This window comes from Pimephales promelas, chromosome 16, assembly GCF_988280905.1.
Source record: "Pimephales promelas chromosome 16, fPimPro1.hap1.1, whole genome shotgun sequence".
Classification (NCBI taxonomy): Eukaryota; Metazoa; Chordata; class Actinopteri; order Cypriniformes; family Leuciscidae; genus Pimephales; species Pimephales promelas.
Genome location: NC_142784.1, coordinates 17,977,404 through 17,994,141, shown reverse-complemented (window position 1 = coordinate 17,994,141; position 16,738 = coordinate 17,977,404). Strand labels below are relative to the sequence as shown.

At 35.9% G+C, this 16,738-nt stretch overlaps 1 protein-coding gene across 1 annotated transcript; it reads left to right on the top strand.

Annotated features, from left to right (window-relative positions):
• Nucleotides 1-39: 39 nt before the first annotated feature.
• On the top strand, nt 40-16,587 carry wdr95 (WD40 repeat domain 95). Its single transcript, XM_039671262.2, has 30 exons — nt 40-235; nt 1,045-1,312; nt 4,510-4,563; nt 4,657-4,740; nt 4,919-4,984; nt 5,794-6,024; nt 6,122-6,207; nt 6,536-6,628; nt 6,927-6,972; nt 7,057-7,103; nt 7,437-7,554; nt 7,735-7,804; nt 8,517-8,739; nt 8,924-9,029; nt 10,184-10,335; nt 10,481-10,583; nt 11,424-11,530; nt 11,628-11,707; nt 11,852-11,906; nt 11,998-12,043; nt 13,021-13,080; nt 13,189-13,357; nt 13,487-13,585; nt 13,667-13,725; nt 13,831-13,969; nt 14,043-14,082; nt 14,228-14,316; nt 15,887-16,062; nt 16,198-16,293; nt 16,399-16,587. Exons 1-29 carry the CDS (start codon nt 168-170, stop codon nt 16,249-16,251), a joined length of 2,988 nt encoding a protein of 995 aa, XP_039527196.2. The 5' UTR covers nt 40-167; the 3' UTR covers nt 16,252-16,293; nt 16,399-16,587.
• The last annotated feature ends 151 nt before the right edge of the window (nt 16,588-16,738 follow it).

The following is a 16,738-nucleotide window of genomic DNA, read 5'->3' as shown; positions in this document are numbered from 1 at the left end:
TTCTCATCACAATGCATGCGTAGCCACTCCATTCGGTTTTGTGTATCAGGTAACCTGAGACTCAGGTGTGCTGTGTCTCTAAGCTCCTTTGCAAAACAAGCAAGCAGTCTCTAAAGAGAACGGAAGCCAAGCCGAAAAAGACGAGATACTCTCAGATCTATTCAGTTATGCCACTAGGCAGGAAAATCCGGGCCTCATCTGCTGGAGCCCAACTTGAGACCCATAACAAGCCCAGGTATTCTGCTTTATGCTTTTCATTTTTAGCATTTCAGTTGCTCAGCACCACTTTGAAACAGCACCTGATACAGAGACTAATTTGTTCTGCTTCATGACTTTCATTTCAGTATGAGGACTATGTTTTGTACGACATTGGTATTGGATTATTTTACAGCTCCTGACCTTGAGTGTCACTCCTCCCGTTGTTCATCGTGTTTACTGTTGCCAGGGAATACGGATCATGCTGTTGCCATGCTGGAACCAGTTTGTGTCCTTGAAGATTAATTCATGTTTTGACAGACAAATATGAAGATATTACGTGACTCTAATTTGATCTAACATACTCTTGGCTTTCACTTTGCAAAATTAAATTTAGGAGGTCTAAGGTTCTCCCTATAAAAACAACAACAACAAAAGCTGTCAGCTGTGGTTGACAAGATAATTCTGTAAAAATACAGTACAATTTTAATATTTAAATCTGCAATACACCCACTCACACGTTGGGTTTTCATGTTTTATGGGGACATCCCATAATACTTGTTATGTGCAAACTATATTCTATTCCCTAACCCAACACACATGTGTGTTTGTGTGGGTGGTCATTCATAACACAGCAATACAGCTAAAAGTATTGCTGATAATAGATCTTTTATTGATAGTAGCCTACTTTAACCTGTTGAGAGTGAGACATGCTGTCTCAAGTACCTGTAAGAGGTATATGTTTGAGTTTGCTGTTGGGCTATACGTGGCGCGCGAAAGGTTGTTTCTTGATAACTTAGATGAAAAAGAAATGATAAACAAAATATTCAATGCAACACTCTTATGCAGTATTTCGACAGATTTTGGACCAGTATATGGAGCGGCTGGGCCGAACCAGAAGCAGGGCATGCAGTACAGACAGCAGGCTGATGGGGTGTATTCTACTGGGTCTATATTAGACCCTACTGAGAGGAACCAACAGCTTCCTGCTTGGCTAGAGAGAGAGCTTTTGAGGCAAGAACCCAGACGACACTCTCTTGCCCTGGGAGATGATGTTAAACTTAGCATGCAAAAACGCTACAGAGCAGATCCTGCTGGGACCCTCTGTGAGCTCAAGGTAAAGGTTAAAGGGTCACACTTGTGCAGCATCTGCTGCTTGGCTGCATTTTCGAACAATTATATTCTACCTAGATTGAATGGCAACTTGCCCCAGCATCATCTCTCACTGGTCAGGTATGCAAATGTAAATGTTATAATGATAAATAAGGGAGTTGGGCAGCTGGATTGATTTTGATGATCCATAATATTGCATATGAAATTAAAATCTAATATAATGTTTACTATTTAATATATAAGGTTATATTTAATGTTTAACCCCGCCCCCTCCAGCACAGAGCCCACCCTCATATCGTTCTAACCTTGTTTTGCATTTTTTAAACTGCTCTTCTCTAACCGACCAGTAAACAGACCACTGAATTCAGTTTTTACATCGACTTTAGGTACAGAATATGTTTCTTTTTGTATATTTTATCTGCTCTAAATCATATCATATTTAATTCCTCAAAAAGCTATTTATTATGTCCCAGGTTTGATGTATAAGTAACCAATTGTAACTTCCATTTTAGCCACCCATCTTTCAATCTTAAAACCTAAAGGTGTCAGTATAGTATAATAGGTCACTCTTTTCATACCAAAGCTTCATTAAATATGCCAAAAGCAAATTATTAACTTTCTGCAGGACAAAATTGAAGTCTTTTTTTTCTGAAATGACATTTTGAATCGAGTACAGAATCCTACGGAGCCCCCCTTATCCACACTTTGTCAAAAGAAAAAAATATTTTTTATAAGTATCTCGTTGCCTCAAGATAGTAAGTTAACTCGTGGCTACTTGGGCACAGAGATATTATGCAACACCTGAAGTAAAACTTGCCACAAAGAACCAGCAAGTAATGATTATGCATGAAACATTTTAATTCTTTATTAATAAACTAGTGTTTTCTATGTCAGTGGCTGCAAAGATAATGTTGACGGTGCAGACTCGCCATATTCGCAGTATTGACACGTCTATAGAGAGACTTCTTATGAAATAGCCTACATAAGCAGAGAGTAGCCAATTTCTTGTAGTTTGTAATTGTTTTGTTTAAAAGTACACATTTCAAGCTTTCTTCTCAGGTCTGAGTATTGGTTCTTTTATGAGACGCGCTCCAGTTAACGCACCGCCGCCTTCATGTCCTGATTATATATTTACTATATTTGCTTCTTGTGTATTAATCCAGGGAAATTTGTTGATTAATTATTTCATCTGAGGCCACGAGTTACTATCTTGAGGCCACAAGCTACTATCTTGAGGCCACAAGTTACTATCTTGAGGCCACGTGATACTATCTTTAGGCCACGAGATACTATCTTGAGGCCACAAGTTACTATCTTGAGGCCACGTGATACTATCTTTAGGCCACGAGATACTATCTTGAGGCCACAAGTTACTATCTTCAGGCTACGAGATACTATATTGAGGCCATAAGTTACTATCTTGAGGCCACAAGTTACTATCTTGAGGCCACGAGTTACTATCTTGAGTCCACAAGTTACTATCTTGAGGCCACAAGTTACTATCTTAAGGCCACGAGTTACTATCTTAAGGCCACGAGTTACTATCTTGAGGCCACAAGTTACTATCTTGAGGCCTCACGTTACTATCTTGAGGTCACAAGTAACTATCTTGAGGCCACAAGTTACTATCTTGAGGCCACAAGTTACTATCTTGAGGCCACGAGTTACTATCTTCAGGCCACGAGATACTATATTGAGGCCATAAGTATATCTTGAGGCCACAAGTTACTATCTTGAGGCCACGAGTTACTATTTTGAGGCCACAAGTTACTATCTTGAGGCCACGAGTTACTATCTTCAGGCCACGAGATACTATCTTGAGGCCACGAGATACTATCTTGAGGCCACGAGTTACTATCTTGAGGCCACGAGTTACTATCTTGAGGCCACGAGTTACTATTTTGAGGCCACAAGTTACTATCTTGAGGCCTCAAGTTACTATCTTCAGGCCACGAGATACTATATTGAGGCCATAAGTTACTATCTTAAGGCCACAAGTTACTATCTTGAGGCCACGAGTTACTATCTTGAGGCCACGAGTTACTATCTTGAGGCCACAAGTTACTATCTTGAGGCCTCAAGTTACTATCTTGAGGCCACGAGATACTGTCTTTTGAGATACAATTTTTTTTGACAAAGTGTGACTAGCGGGGCTGCGTAGAATCCATTAATTCATTAGCTGGATGACCTTTGGATGGGCTCCAGGGTAATATGTCATGACTAGGTTGAATGAATGACACAGTGGACATGCATTATTTATTTCAACAGTGCTTGAACTTGCTCCCCAGAAAGCAATTCAATTATTTTTGTCCTTATCAAGACCAAATTTGTTTGTGCTGGAGGTAATTTGCCATCTGAATGCACAGGGCAATAGGAATCAAAGTTATAATCTGTGTTTATCAGTAGGAGAGCAAATAACTACAAGTATAGGGACACCCCTGACTACATTTTTCAGTAGTCTAACCGTAGCTCAGCTGTTTTCAGTGTTTATTTTGCTATTTAATCCTGTCACCCTAATTGAAATCTTAATTGTTGTGGCAGATGCAGTGCTTATTATCAATTCTTAGGCCAACTGAGAAGGCTAATTTACCTAGGGTTCCCTCTGTAATTTCCTAATTTTTGTGGCGATTTTTAATTTGTGAGTAAATTGAGGTCTGTTGTTAGTCTAAAGAGACTGTTGTCACAAAATACAGTCTCAAACATGAAATTGCTAAAAGATTTGCAAAGAACCCAGAGTAAATTAGCCTTATAAATAAAAAAACACTAATCTTAAATCCGATAAAGAAACCCCTATCTTATATCTTTCATCATTCCATCATATTCCTTTATTCACGGTAGATGGTTTGACTGATTTGACTGGCATGTAATCTATTGATTGTCTGCAGACTGATGAAACATGGGATTTTGATTCACAACAAAATTAAAATTGCATCACATTGCAGACATTTCAATTTCAAGTGAATTTACTATTGTAAGGAGGAGCAGAAAATGTGACAGCAACCTATCGAAATCCAGCCGCGGTTTCATTTTTGTGACATGCAGAAAGATGTTAGTCGATTTATACTGAAATAGCATCCATCACGGTGACTTTATGATGTTAATCTTCTTTCTTACAAACCTCTCTGGAGAGACTTGCACATTATATGCTTCTTCCAACTCACATGTTCTGTGAGATTTTTGCCTCGTTTAATTTATTTTTAGATTGAGAAGATGGTGACCATTGATGATCTAAAGCAAATTAAACTGGCTTATGATGTAAGTATTCAAAATGTGTAGATTAATTGGAAATCTAATTTAATTAATTAATTGGACACAATATGACTTTCCTAATTCTGTTCTCTTGAGCAGGAGTTCGCAAAGGCTGGCATCCATATGTTGGATTATTCAGAATTCAAATCTGTTGTGAAAAACTGCCCAGGTTTGAAAGGAGCTGTAAGTACTGTAAAAGCACTGTAATGAGAGGTTTATATATTCAGTTGCTATCTTGTTGCTTGTGTAAATAGATTAACCCAAGACCTAAAATCTTTATTTATGATTGCACAATCTTCTCTTTCTCTCTCACTGTCTTTCCACCCATTACTTTGGACTAACACTTTTTGAAACGTCACAGAAAGAATCTCACATTCACCAGCTATTCATGAAGATCGATTACACTTGTGATGGCAAAATCGAATGGGTATGAATGATTCACTGCTTCCTCTTTAAATCTCTAACTTGCTCTCTTAGACAATGTGTTAAATGCACAGTTGCATCTGTTTTTGAGTCAAATTTTTGCATGTAAAACCTTTGTGGTCAAGTGGTCAAAATGGGTCTCATTCAGTAACTTTAAATGCACATATTTGTGCAGGAATAATAGAATACAGTAGAATTCATAACTGAAATTAAGTTTGCAAGTAAATGTATCCCTAATTTCCAAATTGTACTTAATGTTTTTTATATAAATTATATTTTTGTATTACGAAATGTATACATATTATACTAATTTTATCAAGCTATAGTTTCAGCCCATTCTCACCCCCAAGGCGCCACCTAACTGACGCCTTGGGAAGCATTTGATATCACTTCATTTGAAGCATTTGAAGCACTTCAATATCTGACGCTTTAGGCGCCCTTTAGCGTCAGTTAGATGACGCCCTAGGATCGCGTGTACCCTACCCCCACACCTAAACCTAACCGCGTCCTCTGACTGACGCTTTCCTTTAGGATCCGTAGGATCGCGTCATGTAAGTGACGCTAAAGGGCGCATAAAACGTCAAATATTGAAGCATGGTCAAAGGTGACGCCTTGGGGTGAGAATGCGTTGCATGTTTTCATAATGTTATAATATAAAAATAATGTAGAATAATATTGATATCATTAATACAAAATATGTGTATATTTACATGATTTGTGAATGCGACTCATAATCTTTACCATGAAATATTGAACACAATTCCATATCAAATTCTATTAAAGTTTATTTAAGTCTTCCTCTCTGTCTTTTAGCATGAGTTCTGCACATACATACACCAGGAGAACGAAGCGAAGGAACAGACTGTGCATCGCAGTAAAATGGCAGCCTTTATATTGCCGGCTAATATTAAGTTTCTAAAGCGTGGGAAGCCTGTTGTGAGAATCCACTTGCATTCTAATGGAATCGTTATGACTCTAAGAGAAGATGGGGTTGTTAACTTTTGGACCCCCAAGCTTTATTTGAGGAGCAAGAAGAATGTGTTTGTGGGTTACATTTACATTTGTTTATTCCTGTTCCTGGTCTCCTCCATTTTTTAATTAACCAATTTAATTTGAATCATTTCTGTGTTTCTATATCCAGCCCGAGAGATCCGTCAATCGAAAACAAAAATGGGCTACTGATTTTGTGCCAATGACAGAGTACAACAAACTGATTATTGGAACTGGGTAAACTGCTTTTAAAATACATTTATTTTTACATAACAGTTTTTATAATTCACTGTAGTGTATACAACTTTCTAATGAAGATTTTTCCCTATGGCATGCTGTTTCAAATGAAGATGAATTTGCAAGATGCTTTTATCCAAAGCAATTTACATTTATTACAGTGATGATTCCCACGGAGCAGCCTGGGGACTGCTCTGTTATTCGACTTAAGTATACCATGTAACTTCGTGTTCTTGGGGAAAAAACAGTTTTTCATATATAACAGCCACATCTGATCTCTGCCTTTCCTTCAGTCGATCCAAACAACATATATTCTCTCAATTTACAGATCCAGAGAGATCCAGTTTTATGAGCTTCCCTCTTTGGAGCCTTGCTGTCAGTTGAGTGCACTAGAAACTGTGCCTTTAAATCTGGATTACTGGTGAGCAGACCTGATTCATGTCAGACATGTTGACGTGATTGCTGTTTTGGAGTTTTATTCATGTTCAATGGTTTCAGATATGATTTTAGTAAAAAAACAAAAAAACTGAATTTGCTCTGCATTTACAATGTAACATGATATTAGAAAACAGATCAAATAAAATAATAATGGTATGTTATGTTGACTCTTTTTTGTACTAACATATTTAAGAACAAGAACACACAATGCTCTTTGTTGATATGTCAATGTTTTTCGTTTTCTCATAATTAAAAAAATATATATACTCTGCTTTTCTTAGCTCTACAGGCCCAGATGAGTGTATCATTGTATATGGTGATTCTCAGGTAAGTAAACAAAGGCAATCATACACATATTAATTTCATGAAATACAATGTGTTTAACTAGTCACTAAGCTTTTGGCACTCTAGGGCTGTGTGAACATCCTGTTAATAACATCGATCAGGGATAAACTGAGGTAAACAAGGTCTCTTAATAGTATACATTTTCCAAATGCAGTTTTTGTCAAACAAAATCACAATAGCATGTCATGCAGGGATGTTCTGATTTTCATAAATTAATGAATACATTAATTAGAACATTGATTCTGTTCTCTGGAGAGATGTGAAAGATTACTGGTATGTTAAGAATATTATATTACCTTGCTCACTGACACAGTGCATGATATTCATCTTATTTACATATTTTAATAAGCAAAAAACCAAACAGGCATAGGATCAGTCCTTTTTTTAAGTAAATGTTGTGCAGTATTTGTATTGTGCACTTTTTTAAGAATGCATTTATGTCCTAGATTGTGGAAAAGATTGCCACAGGTTGACAACGTGTCAAGCATAAGCCTCGACCATGCAGTTCGGGAACCAGAAATAACATTTATCAGATGGAAAGTCCATCAAGACTGGGTGTCAAAGGTTAAATATTTATTCATATTTAAACATTATTCATACATATTTTTTTTCTTCTTCTCATATACATTGCAATCAATTTTACTAATATCATATTTTACTAAATTAGTTTTTTATAATCATCTCCTTTTTTATAAAAGAACAAACACATGTCTAAAATGTAAGAATATTTTATTATCAATTCAGGTGAAATATTTTCAAAGCATACCTGCCATTGTATCCTCATCAGGGGATGAAGACTCTGCCCTTGTTATAGGTAACATTTAAAATTGACTTCTATTGGTTTACTTTTTGCAGTACAGTGTGATAATTTTGATCATTCTCTCTCATTTAATAGGTTTATATGTCACACCAAAATCAAAAGGAAACATCAGAAATCATATTTTGCCTGAATAAAATTAAGCATATTTTTAGGACTATTCAGATTTTTTTTTTTACATTATTTCATGGCAGTTAAGCACATTGCCTTCCTCATTATTGCATTACAGTAATGAGAAGCATAATTAAAAATAATGAGAAATACAAGCAAGAGGGAAACATACAGATGCAAAAAGATAATGAGAATAGTGGTCGAAATGGGCTTAGAGCAAAAAAATCGTAATGATCTTAAAATTACGTTCATTTTATTTATGCAAGATATGATTTAAGATAATTTGATTTTACGGTGGAATCTGACCTTAACAGTCATATAAACCCATGTGTAGAAAATAGTGTAGAAAATCTCACTTCTTTCTCATGGATGTCTGTTTAACATGGCAGAAGGAAGAAAATAGCAAATCTGGCGTCTTGCATGTTTAATGCCAGATGAGAGAGATATGTCAAAACTCAGTGCAATGAAGCTCCACTTAAACTCATTTGAATAACACACCATGACTCAGAAAGAGGGGGAAAGGGCTCTGAATCTGTCAGCTGTGATCTGTTTGAGTGGATATGCCTGTATGAAGGTTTGACAATCTGTTTTTAATTAGGATGCATTCATCCATCATCCTACATGCAAGAGCAGATGAGAAAGATGACAGAAGTGAGCGAAAAGGGAAAGTCTAAGAAAGTCACACAGAGGGCAACCAGCAACCAAACAATCTTCACCGTTCCTAAAGGAGTCATGGCCTTTGATTTCTGCGAGAAGCGTAATCTTTTCGTCACTGGCGGGATGGACAGGCTGTTGCGCATGTGGAATCCTGATGTGCCTAAGTATGCCTTATATCTTTAGGATATCTTCTTCGTAAGTGGCATCGCTCTGATTTTAATTCATTTGGACAATTTCTTCTCTGATCTCTATAAGCCTTAGAAAATTTTAAATATAAATAGGTAATACTGTGTTATCAATTACTGATGTTAAATGCCAGGCTAGTAATTTTACATTTCGAAATGGCAGTAGACCAACAGGGATTTTGAAAGGTCACGATGCCCCCGTTTCCTACCTCTGTATCTCCTCAGAAGATGGGCACATTTACTCAGTCTCCACAGACAAGACTGCTAAGGTGAGGAATTGATTCATTACTTAAAATCAAAAATCTTCTCAATATGTAAAAGCCAAACATTAAACTAAGCTAAAATTAAACTTAAAAACCAAACCAAAAATGCAAAAATGTTAAAACCAAATGCAACATTAATAGACTGCACTACTTGTTTATTAATGGATAGTTAACCCAAAGATTACAATTAATTCACTCAACCTCAAGTTATTGTAAACTCATATGACTTTCTTTCATCTCTGAACACAAAAGGTTTCACTCTTGTCAGTGTAATGAAGGTGAACAAGGACAAGGCTGTCAAGCTACAAAATGACAAAAAGCACCACAAAAAATATGCACTGGATTCAAAGTCTAAAGTCTAAAATACTTAAATATACCCAGTCTCTCCTTACGCATTTATACAAAAAAAAAGAAGAAATGTTTGTGACGGAATCATTCTTTGAGTTAAATTGTTCTTTTCTATGAACCAGTTGATTCTGTTCACTAAACCGGTCTGAAAACCGGTCTGAACTGGACTGATCTTACCTACTCAATGATCCGAAAATGCTCCCGTAGCGTGAATAAATCACAAATAATTCAGATTAATATTATATGAAATATGACCAGCTAAAGTATACTGTAGAATACTATTTTTATCTTTAAAATGGTGTGAAAAGTAAAAATTATCATCAAATATTCATTTTTGACTTGTCAAAGCACACCTTTCCTTAGTAGCCTTACTAAAACTTTCAGTTATTCTTGATCAGCTGGCTGACTGTACAAATATTCATATCTAGTTAGCATTTATAAAAGGGAAATTACATTATAACACATGAAAATGTACCTTTTGTAAAATAAATAAATAAATAAAAGTGAATTGCATGAATTGTCAGAACACCGGTCACAATAAAAAGTCCACTAAAGTGAAGAATAGTCTGTTCAGAATAGTCTGTTGATCTGTTCATGTGTATAATTCACAAATACTTTTATGATACTATTACTTGAAACTTTTTCGAAGCTTGACAGCTCCAGTCCACATTTACTTTCATTATTTTGTGGGCAACAGTGGGCAGAATATTGTTTATAATTCTCCATTTGTGTTTCACGTTAGAAAGAAGGTCATATGGGTTTGGGAACAACAGAATTTTGATGACATTTTACTTACACATTTTTTTTTATAGATATGGCACATTAAGGATGAGACGTGTCTGTTTACCGCTGATCCAGAGGCAAGTAATATCCAGGGAGAATTGTCTGCGTGCTTCTACTCTTCAGCTGTGAAGGGGCTCTACATCGCCGCAGATTCTCTCTCCTTACTATCCCTTCAGACAAAGTATGTATCTTAGATGTTATATAACAAGGATTTCAAAGCCTATTATGAGTATCAGATGCTATAAGCCATTAGGTTGTATGTGTATTTAGCAACAATTTTCTAGTTATTTTGCTTCCTTTCTCCTTTCATATGCCATCTGTTGTAGACCACAGCCTAAGGGCAATCAGATTCTGTCCCATGAAGAGCCAGTGCTGTGCTGCGGATACAGTGAGGAGTTTAGGCAGGTGGTGAGCTGCTCTGAGGGCTCAGTGAGTGCTTTTGAGAAGTATCTGTATGAAATACATTGAGGACGCAGATGCTCTTTTTGAAAGAAGTCACTTATGCTCACCGGGGCTGCATTTATTTTATTTAAAATAGAGTGAAAACATTACTATTGTAAAATATTATTGCAATTGAAAATCACTTTTAGTATATTTTTAAAATATAAGTTCCTCCTTTGATGGCCAAGCACATTTTTCAGCAATCTTGATCCGTCAGAAATCATTATAATATGCTGATTTGGTGCTCAAGAAAGATATTGTTCTCAATGTTGAAAACATTTGTGCTGCTTAATATTTTTGTGGAAAACATAGTATTTTTTTTTTCAGGATTCTTTGATTATAAAGTCCAAAAGAAAACCAATTATTAGAAATAGAAATATCTTATTACAGTGTAAAATATTTGACTTTCTCTTTTGAGCAATTTAATGTGTTCTTGCTGAATGAAAGTATTAATTTCTTTCTCTAAACCATAAATAAAAACATACAAGTACTTCATACATCTTGTGTGCTATATTCCAGTTCTTATAAAGTCATGTGATAGCTTTTTGTGTGAGTAACAAATTAAAATGTATGGGTACCGGTTTGTTTGTCTTAAGTAGGGTTTTTGGTTGACTACTTGACTACTCACAATCGCTTATTATTGTGAGTAGTCAAGGTTCCTTTAACATTCATTTTCCGTAAGATCCAAATGATTGATGTACATTTTTATCCAGGAGTGTTTTAAAAGTAATTCTATAATTTAAAATCATGACAAGCTGTGCTGTTTTTAGTAAAGCAACCGTCCCTCTTTTCTAAATGTAGTTCTTGAACGTATTTACTTGAATTCAGGTTGTCAAAGTCTGGGATGTGGAAACTGGAGCTCAGATGTTTGAGTTTGGAGGTGCTCATGAAGAGTCTGCTATTACCTGCATGGCTTTTGACTCTAGCGGAAGGAGGTTGTTAAAGCTAATTGAAACATATGACATTGCATATTATTACTGTTTTTGGCAGTGTTTTTTCTTTGTTTCTTTCTTTGTTTTCTTTTTTTACCAGGCTAGTGACGGGTGGAAGAGATGGCTGCCTTAAGATGTGGAACTTCAACAACGGCCAGTGCGTGAAGAAATATAAGAGAGGTCAATAATTCCTTATAGTTCTTAACGTGCATGTGATTGATTTGCTTTGCTCCTGAGAATGACAGATTATTCAGAGTATATTATATCCCAAATTACCAATAAAGCTGTTGTGAAGCAAAGCCATGCATTCTGCTTTTTTCCCAGATGGAAAATGTGCAGAGATTTGTGACTGCCTCTACCTGACACTGCACAGGAACGCGTAAGTCTCTGCTGACTGCAAGCGTCATTATCATCATGGATATTATTATCCTCATTTTTTGGCTGATTAACTTTTTTATTTCTTTTGGCAGATTTGTGATTTCTGTTGGTTGGGACCACAGAATTGACATTTACGTGGTGAGTATAAAGTGACCAGCCTTCTTCCCTTACGACCCTTTTTTATATCAGCATAATTCCCTAGATGGCTCTCATAAAATGGTTGACTGCCATGACCTGTTTTCTTCCCCCTGGTACTCTCGCCTTTATTGCTGTTCACTACATTTCCATATTTCATTTACTTCAATGTTCCTCCCTCCTCAAAAGTGCTTGAGTGCTGTTTGGTCTGGTTTATTCCTCCATTTCCTTCTGACAGTCCATTATTCCATCTATTATAAGAGCTTTTGTTCACTATTTGTTTCTATCTATCTATCTATCTATCTATCTATCTATCTATCTATCTATCTATCTATCTATCTATCTATCTATCTATCTATCTATCTATCTATCTATCTATCTATCTATCTATCTATCTATCTATCTATCTATCTATCTATCTATCTATCTATCTATCTATCTATCTATCTATCTATCTATCTATCTATCTATCTATCCTGTCTCTATCTAGCCTGTCTCTATCAATCCATCCATCTATCCATCCATCCATCCATCCATACATCCATCCATCCATCCATCCATCCATCCAGTCTTTTTTCTCTAATTACTAATGCAACCATTGCTTGGAAGTTGCTTGACCCAAATTGGTATTATCTATTTGTGTACTTACTGAGACAGCCTAACAGATGGATGGCCAAAACCAGTGAAATAGTTCTTTTCATATTTTATTCTCATTTGTATCATAATCTCTTAAAAATGTACTTTCTGAACTATCTATTTCTCGCCACCAAATTACATAAAATCAAGAATGGTGTAATTAGTATTTTAACTTGTTGGTCAGGTTGCCTTGTATTTGAATGGGCAATTCTTTTCCCGATTAAGCCACAATATGCACCAGATTTAGTAGTGATTTAATTTCATTCAAGAGGCTGTGAACAGAATAGTGTATAAAATTGCCAGTGATTACTTTTGAAGCTAAACACGTTATTTTTCTTTGACAGGACTCCAAAGAGGAAACTCCATACAATGAGAAACCAAAACCTTCTTGGCTGGACGATGTGGTATTAGCATCCTCCACAACTCACACCCATGTCTACACACATAGACTTTGAATCCCCTTCAAATATGCAGGGACACTTTGAGAAATGTGTTGAATGTTTCACACACAGAGGAATGGGCACAAAGTGGATATTCTGTGCATTGCTCAATGCACACCTCACTTCCTGGCCACTGGCAGCTACGATGGGGAGATCATCGTATGGAATGTAGTGTCTGAACGCATACTGTCTCGCTTCCAGACTCCTCAAGCGACCCCTCAACAGAGCAGCAGTTTTCCTGGTATGCCAATCGACCCATGAATTTTCAGTGAATAATGATTTCAGATTTGCTGGTCCTCAATCAAATCTGTCATATAAAAACTTAGTATATGATGCAAAACTCATTTGGACTACTTTTTTTTATTGATAGTTCAATGCACAAGTGTGCTGAGCCTCATCTTTTTAAAGACCCGGGTGTTTGTTCCTGAACTGTCCTCTTCTGCTTGGCTTGTATCTTCAGATACTGAAGGTAAAGTGCTCCTTGCAATGAATAAAATGATAGAAATCAGTTAATGTAAAATTTGCAGAAGGTATTTCATCTCTTTCAAAGGTTATGTTCATTTCTGGAGTGTTCTGAATGGTGGGAAGTTCATCACATCTTTTCAGGCTGTAAGTTGTATATTTCTATTATATATCACGTCTTTCCTCAAGTTTGATTATTAATTCAATGTCAACAGAAGGAGACAAAGGTTCTAATTAAATCTTATGTTTAAGTCTCAGCATCAGCAGGCGATTATGAAACTGGCTTTAACGCAGGATGACCGCATGCTTTTTACTGCCGATCATGTCGGCTTCATCTACGTTTATGACGTTAAGCAATATGCCTTTGGGCCTGAACAAAACCCTCCTAAAAGTAAGGGCAGTCCTCATTTTATTGTTTTTTTTATGCTTATGTTGAGTCTTGATGTGGTGTTATTCATTTCTAGAGGTGAACTTCTGGCGTGCACACATCAGCAGCATCACTAGGTATGTTCAAAAAGTGGGGTTTATTCAATATTTTTTTTAATAGTTTAATAGTTTGTTTACTCTTATTTTATGTATTTTCCTTACATTTTTTTGTTTAGCATTTGTTATTAAAAAAACATTATTAACATAATTTCCTCTCCTCAAGCTTGAAGATAATTGACAAGGACCAGTTTCTGCTTACCTCCTCATTGGACTTCTCAGTACGGTTGTGGAGTATCCATGGGGAGTTTATAGGTACATCTACAAGTTGCTTTGTTGTTTTCTTTTTTTCTTTTCTTTTCAGGAAGTAACAGTTGTGGCATGTGCCTTCTTTTCCCAATGTGCATCATACTAAGTATCATATTAAAATAATTAAAATGTACAGTACAGCATTTCCTGCAATACTTATTCAGCAGTTCAACAACAGTGCTACTAAATTCTATGTCACCAGTTTAGTCCGATTTCGGAATAATGACTCTTGAGTTGGTTCTTTTTCACTGAATCAAAACTTTCAGGTCAACCAGTGTAGTCCAAAACCTGAACAAATGACGCTATTAAATTATCTCAAAAGATAAATATTTGGATCAGTTATTTGAATTAGTTTAAGCTGAATCAATCAATCTGTTTGTCCAGCGAACACTCAGTATTGATAGTCTATCAATTCTCAGAAAGGATTTTTTCGTGGCCACAGAAAAATAACTATTTCTTAGCATGTATTGTAGCAAGGAGGGAGCAGAATCAACACTCAGCTAAAAAAACGAAATCACAAACACATAACTAATCTAAACAAACACATGCACACAATACGCATACATGGGTTTTAATGGAAAGTGAAAGTAAAGGGGAAAAGGGTAATCTAAAAGAACCAGTTTTTTTGTTTAAAGCACCTGGATGGGGATTTATGGCTTAGACTGAACAACCTCTGATTGGTTATGTAACTGTACAATAATTGCAATGCCTTAGCCATTGAACAAGCATCGAGATGCTGACTCAGGAGAAAGTCTTGATGGTTCAGTGAGTCTATGGTGTTGAAGATGCAATCAATTTAAAAAATCAAAAGTTTTTTTTATCACCAAAACTTATTATATATTATATGTATTATTATTGTTATTATTACTGCAGATTTAGATCACAAATAACTGACATGATTTAAATCTAAATTTTAATTTACAAATATAATGCTAAAATTCAGAATTAGGGACTTATTGCGCAAGTCAAGCTACAACAATACAACATTTTGATGGATCACTGATTCAGTGAGTTGTTGACTCAAGAACTGCAGTCAGATTAGTCAGATTCATGAAAAAATAGTTTGCAATTTCGGAACCAATTCAACAGGAATCCAATTCAACAATTTCATTGGAAAGAATTGGCTTGTTCATGAATCAATCTATCACTTCTCAGCTTGGGTATCTGGTGGCGATTTCTTCAGTTCAAAATAACGAGGAACGATATGTTTTTTTTTTTATGAAATGAAGTAGAGTAATGATTTTTTGCTTTGGAATGTAGTGAAGTAAACATTTCCCCAAAGGAAAAAAAAAACCTCGGAAGAAAAAGTGGATACTTGAAAAATGTACTTGTCAAAATCAATTTACAAAATCTGTCACATTGACCATTCCTACAATACTGATAACAGATTATGTGACTGTGACTGCACCTTTAATAGACCTAAAGACTACTACTTGAAATGATCAAATAAAATGTTCAATTTGTAGGTTCATAAGACATATGCTATATATGTGTTTGATTCACTGAAAAGAACTAATTAGATTCATTTGTTCAGGAATCAAATGTATGATAACCTAAACTACATTGAACTCTATAGGTACATTTGGACAATCCGAGAGATGGAGCATCAACACACCATCTTCTTGGAAGCACCCGGCTGTTCCCTCAGAAATTCTCATTGATCCTTTAAGCATGCCTTCTCAACCCTTACTGGATAGAGAGACCGATCTGTCAGATGTCTTGGACTTGGAAACTAAAAATAAAAAGAGAGAGGTAAGATATTTGGATGAAGCCTGGCGTGGTTGGGGGTTGTTTCATAAAGCTCTGTTTTCTCCACGAATGGATCAGGTGGTGTTTCAGAGATTGAAATCTGGCTTCTAAAACAATCCTAATGTGCTTTAATTGCAGCTGGACATCCTCATCGATGAAAGTGACCCCCCATCAGTCCTCAAAGATAACTAATATGCATAAAGCAATTCCAGGTGTGTCTGAGCCTGGCAAGAGGTTAGTGTATATTTTAATTCAGACCAAGCACACATCTGAATGTTAACCAAGTCTCCTTATTAAAGAGTAACAAATAGTATTTTCTCCAATTTTTTGGATTCGCAGGCAGTGCCACACAATATTCAAACATACTGTATAAGAACTCCAGACAGAATGGACAAGGACTACCACACTTTTGAGGACCTTGTTGTGAACCTAACAATTAAAAAAAAAAAACAGATCTCTCCAAATTCCAATCCAACGATGCAGATGACTAGTCACGTCAAAGTCAGCGTGCTAAGATAAGGACAAATAAATGACACATAGAAACTTTCAAGGTGAAGAGTTGTTTTTCTTTAGATATCATCATGCACTTTTCATGTTTATTTTCCTGACAGTTAAATTTTTGGTACTGTATATAATATGTAATAGTCCAAACTTAAATAATACCGTTACAATTCTGAAG

Coding starts and splice junctions, on each gene's coding strand:
- wdr95 (XM_039671262.2), top strand. CDS start 168: ATGCCACTAGGCAGGAAAATCCGGGCCTCATCTGCTGGAGCCCAACTT. Junction 10,336..10,480: donor TTACTATCCCTTCAGACAAA/GTATGTATCTTA, acceptor CATCTGTTGTAG/ACCACAGCCTAAGGGCAATC. Junction 16,063..16,197: donor CTAAAAATAAAAAGAGAGAG/GTAAGATATTTG, acceptor CTTTAATTGCAG/CTGGACATCCTCATCGATGA.